The 13,828-nt window shown below is 40.9% G+C and overlaps 1 protein-coding gene across 1 annotated transcript; it reads right to left on the minus strand.

The window, feature by feature from the left end:
- Positions 1 to 2,258: 2,258 nt before the first annotated feature.
- LOC127772341 (zinc finger protein BRUTUS-like) lies at positions 2,259 to 13,548 on the minus strand. The gene is made up of 14 exons (XM_052298375.1): positions 12,849 to 13,548; positions 11,770 to 11,979; positions 10,645 to 10,839; positions 10,211 to 10,566; positions 8,934 to 9,159; positions 8,691 to 8,859; positions 7,342 to 8,586; positions 6,356 to 6,527; positions 6,060 to 6,281; positions 5,307 to 5,444; positions 4,039 to 4,273; positions 3,689 to 3,748; positions 2,751 to 2,822; positions 2,259 to 2,671 (listed from the first exon to the last, which is right to left on the minus strand). The coding sequence occupies exons 1-14, from the start codon at positions 13,122 to 13,124 to the stop codon at positions 2,537 to 2,539; spliced, it is 3,711 nt and encodes a 1,236-aa protein (XP_052154335.1). The 5' UTR covers positions 13,125 to 13,548; the 3' UTR covers positions 2,259 to 2,536.
- Between the last annotated feature and the right edge of the window lie 280 nt (positions 13,549 to 13,828).

The following is a 13,828-nucleotide window of genomic DNA, read 5'->3' on the forward strand; positions in this document are numbered from 1 at the left end:
GCGGCTAAAATATTATGAATTTGAGGTAAAGACTTTACACATTAGTGTAACACTATTGAAAGTACATGTACAATTTTTCTAGTACTTTCGGTGAAATTTGTTAGTTGGTGTGTACAGTTTGTACATAGGAAACTTGTATGCACGAGATATATTCCCGTGGAATAAATCTATTTTTCCTTACTTAACTATTGCCCTTGGACAAATCACATCCCTCAATTGTAAAACCGGGCATATGACATCTCCCATCTTTAAAAATCGGTGCAAAACTTCTTTAGTGGTTAGGTAAGCAGTTTTTGCTTACGTAGAATGTAGGACCCATATGTCAGCGACACTCCTCTCTTTTCTATCCCTCCCCCGAGGCCGGCCACACAAATCCCGTCGGCGGTGACCACAAGTCCACAACCTCCCTCGCTACCTTGTCATCTGCACCGCTGGTCCTACATGTCATGTGCCGCCATTGGCCATCCACACCCTATGACATGAAACCCAAGCACGCACGGCGCATGGCATTGACGCCGTGGAGGAGTGAGGAGCCACTCTGCCATCGTGGAGGAGTGAGGAGAGGGCTTCGGCGCCAACGAAGTAAGAGACAAGGAGCTTCTCAAGGCACGCCCGCTCCTCCCGGTGAACCGCCAGCGCCAACACATCCGATCCGGACACCACGCCATGCGCACAGGGAGGAGGATGCTCCCGTCGCCCATGACAATCGCTGATGTGTCCACCACGAGGTTCTGCGTCGCACCACCACCACTAAGCATGTCGAATGGGGAGCTGGTCATGTGTCGTGGACGGGGAGCTCGTCGGGCATAGCAAGTGACCGGCGCGGCCGTGCGACAGCGTCGAGGCACACCCGTTCCTCTCGGTCGGCCGCCAACGCCCCCACCTCCTCCACCATCGACCGTGCGCCAGTGCTGGCATCGATCGTCATCACCGCATCACCTCTTTGACCAACATGTCCACCATGCCGAACGCTGCTACTTCCATAATGGATGTCAGGCCATCCGCACAGGGAAGAGGACACCCCCGCTGCCCACGGTAGCCACGGTCCCACCACATGCTAAAACGCGAGCAACATCGCCGTGTTCACCGCGAGGTCCTGCATCCCCCCACCACTATCGAGCATGCCAGACGGGGAGCTGGTCATGTGTCGTAGATGAGAAGCTCATCGGGCACAGCGGTTGACCGGCACAGCCACACAACAACATCAAGGCGCGCCAGCTCCTCTCGGTCAGCCGCCAGCGCTAGCATCTCCGCCGTCTCCACCATTGGTCGTGTTGGCTTTGGCTAGCGTCGCCATATCACAGATGCTGCCACTTCCACCACGTAGGTTGTGCCATCCACACGGGGAGGAGGACGCCCCTGCCGCCCACAGCAGCTACAGTCCCACACGAGACCGAGGAGCTGCTTGCGAGGGTGGTCGGGTGTGATAGCGCGGTGCCTAGCGAGGCCATCGGCGCATGTGGGAGAAGAGGGAAGATAGGAAAGAGAAGGGGGGAGAGGTGAAGAAGAAGATGAGATTAGGTGAAAGTCACTAGCATATGGTCCCACCTGCTGAGCAAGTCAACCACAACCAACTTGCCACGTCAACAGAAACTACTTCCTAAACCACCAAAGAAGGTTGTTTGCACTGGTTTTCAAAAAGGGAGAGATGTTATACCCGGTTTCGCAATTGAGGGAGCCGATTCAATCAGGATCAAGACATGATGGAGGCAAAGTAGACTTATTCTTATTCCCGGACATCCTTGCCAGATCTAGAGCCTGTTCAGATTGTAGCCAAAATAAACCTTACCAAATTTTGTCATTGCCAAAATTTTGGCATGACAATATTGCCGAAATTTTGGCAGAATTTGTTATGTATTTACTAAATTTGGTAATAAATTAAACGTAGACATTTTTTTTGGTAATTTTGCTAAAAATAATAAATAGGTATGGTTGAAAATGTCATCAACCTGAATAACCCCCTAATATTCAAATGGGCTAAATATGCTACACCACCAAGCAACTGGCTGACTAACCGGCCGCAGTGGGCCGCATGCCATCTTAGCCCACTTCTACTTGTGGTAGAACCAGCTGATTGGATCAAGTTGATAATGGGCTGGTTTTGGGGGTGTCAGCCATGCAAGCGACAAAATCGATACAACTTCACAAGAAAAATTAAGGGAAAGGGTTGGGACTGACTTACCTTTAGAATATACGTAAAACGTTCAAGAAGCAAGAGAACAACCCTGGAAAACAGCATTTTTGAACGCGTCGAACGATGAAAGAATACAGGCATAAACGGATCATGAGATATTGAATCGGATCAATCTATAGTTATATACTGTATACTTATGCGTCGAAGGGCTTCAGGGGGCAGAAAGGAAGGTGCATGTAGCGTCCATTTTGACAGCTTACACTAGACCTAGTAGATTGCAGCTAGGCTTGACAAAAATGAACTAGCTAAGGGATGAAAAATATGGTAGCTATGCTACAACTACACGATGTATTGTAAGTCTATATTTACATATGCCAAAAACGAAGAAAGAATAATTCCCCACTAGTTTGGCGTAGAACAATCTGCTGTATCGGTCTTGATAACTCTGGTATTATAAGAACCACAGGAGCCGCATTTATGGTACAACCAGTGAAATCGAGACCTCCCTTTTCTTTCACAATCATTACAAAGTATATCCTGAATGAGTAAAACAACAAAGGAATAAATAACGCAGCGGGTGAAAGAGCGAAAACCAAGAATAGAAGATCTGGGATACCTGACACCGATCACGGTATTCCTCAGGAAGCTCTTCAGCAGCCAGCAAGGCGTCCAACATGCCAAAGTACACCTGTATATCGACAAAAAAGAACATGTATATTCGTTAAGATTCACAAGCGTGTTTTCAAATCTAGACTGCTAATCAATAGCACTCATTATGGCATGACATATTGTAGGAGATACAGCTAAATTGTTTGGATAACTCCAAACAGATCACAAATCATCCAAGAAGCAATATATTCAAGATCCCTCAGCAGCATGAAGCCTATAACAGACTAGGTTAAGAAACATAGTAAATCATGAATCTGGATCACAGTTCCGTAATATTTGGACAGAACACTGTAGGGTATCACATGTACAGGACAAGATATCGCATTAAGTCATCTAATTGCAGCTAAAATTCAAACAACAAAAAATGAAACTAGCAGTATTTGATTAGTTTCACATATCCCCACACAACAAAGATCAGTTTCTCACAAAAATGAAAGAGACTGTAAAGTTTTCTTTTGGCCTTTATTCTTTGTCTGCAGGCAAGCAAAATATTCTGCAAACAATCATCAAATGATGGTACTCACAGTAAAACACCCTCACCCCCTAACTCACAAATCACAATAAAGAAACGAGTTTATAACTGAGGGACTGGTAAACTATAGCCCTTAGGAGTCATCAGGACTAGTGCAGAAAAAAAATCCTTTATTATATTAACAAACAGAACAATGTTGTTGTTTTATTTTTGTAGAAAAGGTGCATAACATTAGTATGATAATAATGGTGCTAATTTCTTGTTCCATGAAGGCAGCTTAGCAAATACTCTCTAGATTTGCACAAGGAGAAATAAGCACTTTCACCAAAGTATGCAAACTAATCAAGCATAGAACTCATGTCATTACTGTAAAAACAAAATAGCCACAATATTGTAATAGTGATGTAGCTTACCGCCATATCTCCCAAGGATTTGCAGCAGATAGGACAAGTGTAGTGACTACAAGTGTATGCCTGCAATTGATAAATTGATTAATTAGTCAGACTCATTATTGACAGTGTGAAGATAATGTCAGCAAATTGCATCATGATCCAACTAGATTTAGGGCCTGTTCACTTTGATACCATTTTCAACCATACCATTTTTTTGGTAAAGTTGCCAAAAAAATGTCTACGTTTAGTTTGCTGCCAAATTTGGTAAATACATAAGAAATCCTACCAAAATTTTGGCAATATTGCCATCTTGCCAAAATTAATTTGGTAAGGTTTATTTTGGCTATAATCTGAACAGGCCCTTAACACACCTGAAAGCAAGCTGAATGCATGAAATGGCCACAGGGAAGAGCTCTAACTGCCGCGCTTGATGTAAATAGGAAATCACAGCAGATTGGACAGTTTGTCTCTAGCCCTTTCTCCCGGCATTTGTGTTCTGTTAATTTCATCCCAAGGCAGCAATTGCACTTCATGCAATGGAAGAAATCAACACCAAGACCTTTCCCAAGACGGCACAAATTACAAAATGGGCAATGATAAACAGTCCTGAAAAAGAAGTCCCAGCATTAGAAGAGCCTTATTGGTGTGCCAATCAGAATGACTGCAATCCAGATTTTGAATTCCAAAGTGTTCATGGTAAATGAGAAGACATAATAAAGGCACATGAAAAACTGAGATTTGTCCTGTGCTTTGGAAGCACCCAATTACTCAACTTAGGTGCTCTGGAGCACCGAAACGCACACACACACAGCAAAAAAGTCATGGAAGTTTTTGTAAGATAGGTAATGGTGTCATCTATCACTCTGCCAAGCATTAAAGAACACATGATTTGTTTAAGGATATTAAAAAATGAATTTCAGTTTAAAAAAAAAGCCTTTCTGTTTCTTTTTTTTTCTCGGAAAGCAGGAGGGCTGCATTTCATTGAATTAAGAAGGAAGAAACATACCTACAAAGAAAAAGGGAAAAAAAAAAGAGCACAACTATTCCATCTGTTCTTTTAAAACAAATCACAATGTGGCAAAATTTGTTCTAACTAGTTCTATTTCATTTTTGAATAAAATGAACGAGCCTAACTATTCCATCTGTTTGATTGTTTTTGTGAAATTCTCACACATCTCAAGATTCAAAACTTTGAAATTTTGCCAAATGATTTGTCCAAAAAATATATAAACTGAGGCCCCATTTCCATTGGGAACACAGAATTTCACAGAATGTTCTCAAGGATTTAACAGTTAAACTTGGGGAAAAAAAACATGTGCCCTAAAGGGGTGGCATTCAAGACATGAGATGCATATTTGAAAGTATTATCTTATGTCTAAAATTTTTTGTTCTTAACGTTCTATTGTACAACAAAATAACAGTCAAAAGTTCAAAGCTGGAGAACCATTTCTGTTTTAAAACAATGGAGATACCTAGATATCTAAAAAGATAATAAGGAGACTAATAGTGAAGCAATATTTTAGTTTGTAATGAAGATAGAAAAACACGGCAGTTATTTAGTGCCAACCCAGAGATATCTCAACAAACTCCGTCTTAAGGCACATTTAATAAGTCTGTCAGTGTAGTCGAGAAATATTACCTTTCATCATCAAAAAATTTGCAGATGTTACAGTAATACTTTGCCATGGATAGCCCATTGCAAGACGGAGTTTGACAATTTGGACCAACAGGTTGAACTTTTAAGCATACCATGCACATCATCTCCTGTGTCGCTTTCCTACAGGTAGCAAACAAGTTTGGCACATTTTACTATCTGATATGATTGGAAGGTCTATAAGTCATCAATATGCCATAACAGATATTATACTAACTGGCTTTGCCAGTTCTTATTGCTTTTTATCATCATTCTATATTGTTTTTATACATTGCAGCAGAGTTATGCCCCGTAAAAATTAGAAGAGCAGAAAGGTAACAGAACCAAACATTTCAGCTGAATCAGAATCTCTACTTGTTACACCATCTTAACACTACAACTATGGCTACCTATCAAGCTAAGTTTTTGTTCATCTGCATCAACTCATTTCAATATAACCAATCGATGAGCATAATCGAACAACTTATTTTATGCCACATTAAACAGGCAAAGCCATAAAAATATGAATAATAGTGTGGGAGAAAAGATATTTAAAGGATACCAATAAAGGAGATGATCAAACACACCATTGTGCTTATGTCTATGAAATTTAACTGCAAGCTCTCTATTTTCTACACGTTTATCTTCTTTTTCAGACATAGGGTAGCCAACTTCTAGCAAAATCAGGTATACTTACTCTAGTATGATCAGGCAACATAAGTATTCTACAATAGTAAAATGATGCAGTACAGACTCTACCTTTCCATCGTATGATCACTAATTTTATCATGGCAGAATCTGCAAGTGAACAGCTTGTTGCAGCATGCAGCAACAAGCTTGCAGTTCCTTTTGTAGTGCTCACAACCAAATATTTGCTTCTCCTGGTCTCGATATGAAGGAGCACATCCAGGGATACCGGCACCTTCACTACACTCTTCTGATTTTGGCTCTGGTAGCTTCTGCTGAGCAGCTATCCAGCGACTGAAATATACATAATTATGATCAGATTTTTTTTCTATAAAAAAAGTTATTGCTGAAATATTCGGATGACAAACCTGGTCATGAGATTTTGGATAAGATAGGCCTTCCGCCTTGGGTCAAGTGTAGGATCTCGTGAAACCTTTCGCACCTCAGCCTCAAGTTCACTCTGGTTCATTCGAAATATGTCCTTCCATCCAGGCTTGAACATCTGATCATTCTGGTCAATCTTGTCCTGTAAATGACTATCTACAAAAGGGCAAAGAAAAGGCAACTGAAAATATTTTCAAACGAAAAAAGGGAAACGAGACTAAACAGCCATCAATAAGTCATGTTTATGATAAGCTTTTCTCTAGTATAACTTTACATCCCACTGACCCACTCTACCAGTTTGAAATATGGATAGCCTATCAGGGGCAATGAAACACTTGATGAATTGTCTTGAATTTTTATTCTAACGCGCCCTAGAAATTAGCTAGCTATAGCTTCAATTCTTCGTAGTTTGAACCATAGCAAAGAGCCAAAGATATATTAACACTTGCTAGATCTTCTTGTTTTTTTTTAAATGGTTTGGTCCAACTCTAGCCCAATATGTATGTATAATTCATTCAAGCAACGTAGAGCCTCAACTAATAGATACCGATTTGCCCCATTTTTTTTAGAAAAAAACATGATATTTATAATGTTATTGTAATGAAGCTTGCTTACCATAACTATTCAAATATATGTGATATTAGAAAGAAGGGCCCAATCCAAGTTGCAAATACTCCCTCCATTTCAGGTTATAAGACGTTTTGACTTTGATCAAAGTCAAACTACTTCAAATTTGACTAAGTTTATACACAAATATAGTAATATTTACAATATCAAATTAGTTTCATTAAATCAATAATTGAATATATTTTCATAATAAATTTGTGTTGAGTTGAAAATATTATTATATTTTTCTACAAACTTGATCAAACTTAAAGCAGTTTGACTTTGACCAAAGTCAAAATATCTTATAACCTGAAACAGAGGGAGTAGCAATAAGATAACAAGATTAGAAACCAACTGCACTAACCTTCTGGAGCAGAGGATGCCTCTTCTGAAGAATCAGATGATGTCGGAGCTCCCTTCCACCACTCGTTTAGCCACTCGCCAAACATTGTATTCTTAGTGGCCTGTTTCCATGTATCCAGCATCATGTTCTGCTCTTCCTGAGTAAGTGCTGAAGTAACCCAGGGTAGCATCGATTGGAGAACCTCAGCACCAGTTGAACCAATTATACGACCTACAAGCTTATCCTGTTCCTCCACAGAAAAATGCTCATCAAACAATGGCCACAACTCAAGTTCTTCTCTATGGACATGATTAGTCAATGCAGCCCGGATAGACTTGCACATTCCTTGAAGCTTTGTGGCAAGCTCGTTGTACTTTCTAGTCCAATCAATCTCATCAGAGGAATTAAAATCGTTTTTCTCTGCTTCACTGACTTCAATGTGGGGGTGGGTCAACCTCTCATGTAGCTGCGAAAGCTCAGCGAGGGCATCAGATATATCTCCAAATAATTGTTCTTCTTGCTTGTGGTCAAGAGTGTACGAGTGACTGACATTGTGCAATGTCTCTCTTGATTCTAAAGCAGGAAAAACAATTTCATCCTCAGCATTACTGTGTGCCCTGTAAAGACCCCACAATAAACGGAATCTTCCAATGAACTGGCGAAGACAAGACTCATCACCATCAATGAGCTTTCCAGATTCAACATCTAGGTACTCTAAGTCCTTGCGAATTGCTTTATGAAATTTGAATATAGTATCGATTGGCCTTGATATGCCATCTGAACAAGATAAAGATGCATCTGTCTCCCAAGAAAAAAGGCTTGAATATAATGAAGGAGCAGAAGAATTGTATGATAGAGAGCGAAATGACTTTGCAGAAGCCAGCGATGAACTAATAGCAAGATTGCCAGTTTCTACTCTCAACCCAGGAATACAGCAAGGTTTTTTGCTACATGGATGTGCTTCAGTGTCATCAGTCTGAGACAAGTCACTTCCATTAGTACCAGGAACAGATTCTGCATCATTTCCTCGCTTTCCTGGCCTAGAACCATTTTCAGTCTGCGGATGCAGAGAAGCATCTGTATTGCTACGTGAAGCACATGGACAGAATGGCCGACATTTTTCCAGTCCATCAACTTCATCCAATAGGCATCTCATTTCTCCAGATGTTAAGCATAAGTACTCCCCAGAATTGGATTTGTCCTCTGAACGAGCTTTGCATGCCCAACCAGAGAAAAGGGTAACCAGTGCTGTTTCCGATGATGGTGCTGTTTCATATGCATTGTTTTAGTTCAGTGAATTTTGAAGTTCTTTACACATAGCGAAATGTATTTATACTATAGCATACAATAAATCAAAGTAAAGGGGTAACCTGCCAAGCGCATATTTTCAAGAAAAGAAGATGCCTCCTCATCACTCAGCTTGGACACTAACCATGGGAGAACACGTTCTAATAACTTCAGTGGCATCACACATAAACTTTTATACAGAAGTTGCCTTTGCTTCTCAGGAGAGAAAAGCATCCTAGCTTGAGGAAGCACCTAAGTTAAGATGAAGATGAGACAACCAATATAGCAATAATTAAGGCAGTCTAGCTACATTGAGGCTTTCTAACCTTGGTTTCTTCATCACAGAAGTGTTTCTCAATTGTCTCCATTATCTGATCAGCATGTGAACACAATTCAGAGTAAAAGTCTAGTGCAGTTGATTTTGCTCCTGCTATTTGGATTTGCTGAATTAAACATCTAAAATTGTTAAACCGGCGCTCTTCTTCAGCATGCTCATGCACAAAGGACAGCTCACTATCAACTGCAGGAAACACAACCTGATCCTCGGCAATACTGTAGGCCACAGAAAAATGAATGTGATGAAACTAAAGAGGAATTTAGTTCTTTCAAGTGAAAAGCATACAGGTAATCAAGAAATACATGGTTCGATACCCAACAAGCTACTACTACCATGCTGTAAATACATGCCACATATAATTCTGTCTGTACAACAAAATGAATAATAACTAGATGACACCCCATGCATTGTTGAAGGATGTTGGGTGTGTATAGCGGAGTTGCAATTGCAATATCTCGAACTGAGAAAATGACTAATCTGATAGCCAAAAAAAAAAAAAGAACTAATGCAAGCTGGAAAAACCATGGACTAATCTGAAACGTCAAAGTACCATCCAAGGATGTCAAAGGATGATGTGGCTTCTTGTGGTGACTTCTCTATACAAATAGACTAGGTGGGTTGTAACTATATAGAAAGAAAGGCTACAAATGCAAATGTCTCAACAGAAACTTGATAATCAGAATGTCGGGTCATACTTCTTCCCCAAGCATTTGTAATCACTACTCACTGGCTACTTTGGATGGAAATCCAAGCATTTGTAATAAAAGTGAACTTCTTTGTTAATGAAGACATAGGTTTATCCCCAACTCATGCAGTATTAAATTTGATATCCAGGAGTTATGTAATTGCGTTTAAGCATACAATCCTATGCTATGGTGACATGGTGTCATGGTGACTATGGGTCAGTGTGCCATTTTTGTGATGTGCTGCAAAGTTGCAGAATCTAGTTATTTAAGAGAGACTAGTAGATTATCACGTTATACTCTTCAAAAAGACAAGATGATGGCTATTAATAAATCCACCAAATGTCTATGTAACAAGAAACATAAGCCGAAATCATACATAACAAGTAGGTTGATGCAAAGGAGCACCGAATACTTGTACATCAACAAACAAATGGCACAATAAGTCAAGAAATACCAACCTGAATACACTAAGAGAAAGGTAATATTGAATAATTAAGTAAAAGATCATTACTATAATTACACAACAAGCCCATGATTCCATCAATAAGATGTTCATAGATCAAGATATAAAATTATGTACCTGTGGAAGATGCACACATCTGCAATAAACTGCAGCCTTGCATTGAAAGATGATATATCAGAGAAATTTCCAGATTGCTGCATCCTTCTTGTCTCCTCTGCTATATCAATTAACTCTTTACGGATAGCATTGTGCCAATACAGAATCTCATCTATGGGATGCCTTTCAACCTGACCATCAATAGATTCTGCATACTTTTTGTTCCCAGCTTTAGAATCTTCATGTGAAGAAATATGGTTATCTGCATGATCAATGGAGGAGGCATCCTTGCAATCACAGGTTGCTTCTGAATTAGACTTGGTGGAATTCTCTGTTACTTTTCTCGTTGTTTTCCCTTCGATCCACGCGAAGACAACCTTCCCAAATTTGAAAATTAAGATTTAATGCATGATCAAATCAATGACAAAATGTAATAAGCATGATATTATAAAAACCTGCTGAAGGAGTTTCTCTTCAGGTACTATTTTACATAAGCAGCTACGGATATCTTCATGTTCATCAGATGAAACCGAAGACGAAAGCCAGGGGAGGAACTCTGCCATCATATTTACAGGAATGTTACATAAGAACTGCCACACTAGATCAGCTTGCTCTTCATATGAAAATTTCTTCGTAAGCAATGGAAAGACCTGAAACAACTTCAGATGATCAGCCATAGGTAGGAATGAATGGTAATAATCCATACACTGAGAAGCAGAAACATTTGGACCTTAGCTAATGCAATGCAGTTTTGTACGATAACCTGCTTTTACAAGTTCTTTTGTCAAGACTGTTATAAAGAACTTTAACAAAGCTTCTACACTATAATGAAGCCCCTCTGAACTACAAAAGTAAAATGGTACCAAATTAACATCCTGGGCCCTTAAATCAGATTCCTCGGTTCAGTAACCCAGCATGACAACAAGAATTGCATGACCCTGTCACAGGCAATAGGCTACAGCTACATTCTTCCATATGACCACTCAAAAAACCAGGCTGGACACTCATGTTGGCATATGCAATTAACTTAGATGCACTTGGCAAGCTTTACTAGGAATTGGAAAAGTAAGTTAATTCTCAGGTGTGGCCTTACCTATGGGTTATGGACTCTGCTGTACCCTTGGCAATGACCACAAAATAGAGAGGATGGGAAAGGAAATTGTTGGGAGAAAAGGTAACAACTAGAAGACAACTACATCACTGCCACCATTTCTCTCCTACTTGTTTTTTTTTAAGGTCAAGAAAAAAAAATGGAACGGTATAGTTCAAAATCTTTGCAGTACAGGAGATTCCAAGCTCTCAAACACTGTCAAAAGGGCAAGGTGTTGGACAACCATGTAATACGATCTTTGCTAGGGAACTTTTGAGTCTCAACCAAACAAAAAACAAACCTTAATACAATGTGAGAACATTGCCCACATGGTTAGGACTACTTTTCAATACAGAATGGTGATAGAATGAATAGAAGAACCCACTGATTCTATAAATATAAAGAGGCTGAGCACAAACTGTTTTTCATTCAGTAGGATGTGATGCAATTAATTTCATAAGAGATTTTAAAATGGGGATATTGTACCGACCTGCTCTTCTTCTTTGGACATATGTTGGGAGAGACATGTTTGAATGGCCCCTGTACAGGATGCGAGTTCCCTTCGAAGACTATCATCATTTTGAATGTCCAGCTGTAGCAGAGCAAACAGCTGGCTGAAGAGATCATTTTCCCCTTTGTGCTCAAGAGAATAGGTTCCTGCGACATTCTTGACTCGGATATCAAGTGCTGGAAAGATAACCTGCAATACTCAGAACAAAATATATAACATGAAGAAATTGTTATTGATTGCTGCCATTTAGAAGGAATAGAAGATTTTTCAAAAAAAAAAAGCTACAGAATATAATGTTAAAGCAGTTACAACTTACAGCAACAGAAACGTTTTTGCACTTGAACACATAGACCTCTACTTTTGGCAGCAATTAAGGCAAAGAAGGTAAAAGTACCTTTGTTTGTCAGCTAAACCTCCGCCACTCAAACAAGGGCAGATAAAAGTCAATCTCCCCTATTAGGGGAATAGGTATTAAGCATTTTATTAAGAGGTTGAAAACTAAGACAAGATAATCCTATTCAATCTGATATGTGATAAATGTGAAAGTTACTGTGCTCCAATCAACACAAAACATCAGTGTTATCCATAAATTAGACAGAGAAAGGCACACATGATGATATAGGTCGAAATTCCCATCGTGATTTCAATTAAACAGTGGATTTCGTGTAACTGTTTGTACAATTAAGTCAATGTTTATTCATGACATAAACATAGAAATGGCCACAGTGGCAAAAAAAAAAAAACAAAAAACGTTCATACTAGCATGACTATCCTCTAGGCTACCCAACCAAAGCAAGATCATAACAAATTCCAACACCATGGTATGAGCTTCATCCAATTTCAGATCCTACCAGTGTTCGCCACATTTAATCCAATAGCACTCAGTTCCTCCAAACCTAAGGAAACAATTCCGCAACCCTAAACCCAAACACCACCAAAATTGGGATTAGCCCACGCGTTTCCACGCCCAAATCCAAAGCTGCTCGACACCACAAAAAAACACCGAAACCATAACAAAAAAAAAAAAAAAAGCTCTGCACGGGGGGAAGCATCCGTACCGCGTCCTCGGCGTCGCAGTGGTGCTTGTAGATGTTGACGAAGAAGCGGCAGCGCTCGGCGAGCGCCCCCACGTCGCCGGCGCGCTCCGTGGCGAGGCGCACGGCGGCCACGTGCAGCCCCTCGAGCTCCGCGCGGATCGCCTTGTGGAAGTAGAGGAATATCAGCATCGGCGCCTCCGCCGCCGACCCCGCCGCCGCCGAAGCCGTAGGGGACGGCGACCGCGGCATCACCGCCGCGAGCGTCCCCTCCCCCGCCATGGGCGTCGGCGTCGCCATCCCCCCGCCCCTCCTCACCTCACCTCACGAGAGGCTCGGCCGCGCCGTGGTCTGGGCACCGTGGCCGCGCGCGCCTAGGGTGTTCGCGTCGCCTCTCCTCGCCTCGCCTCGTCTCCCCCAGCCTGTGGAGAGGGGAGGAGGAATGGATTTGGCGTCGCGTTGGCCTCTTGCTGCGGGTCTCTCTCGTTTCGCTCGCTTCGCTGCGCTTGCGCTGAAATGGATTTCTCTTCTCTTTTCCCTTCTTTTTTTTTTCTCCTCCCCGTCTCGTATCCACCCCCTCCGTCCTTGTGTTGTGTGGTTATTTTTCTGCCAACCTACCACGGCGGCCGGCTTCGTGCGTGCGGAGGATGATCGCTTTGTTGCTGCGGCTTCTTTTGTATGTTTTCGTAGCGTTTGGTTGGGTCTCAAGATGGAAGGTTTTCTAGATTAATCTATGGGTGATGCACAAAGAGGGGAAGCTTGGAACCTGGAAACAGAATAAAAACTCACCCTGAAAAGGGGCTTGGCCATTGATTTGTGCTGCCTGCCCCAAGGAAAATGAACACAAGAAAAAAATACACGGTAGTATTTTATATAATAATTTGTAGGGGATCATTGTTTTAGAGGTGATCGGAGAAATATTGTGTGATATTACGTCTTAGAAACCAATATCTATTAATTTGATTTAAGTGAATTGTTATTATGGCTTATACATATACTAAAGG

This window comes from Oryza glaberrima, chromosome 1 (assembly GCF_000147395.1).
Source record: "Oryza glaberrima chromosome 1, OglaRS2, whole genome shotgun sequence".
Classification (NCBI taxonomy): domain Eukaryota; kingdom Viridiplantae; phylum Streptophyta; class Magnoliopsida; order Poales; family Poaceae; genus Oryza; species Oryza glaberrima.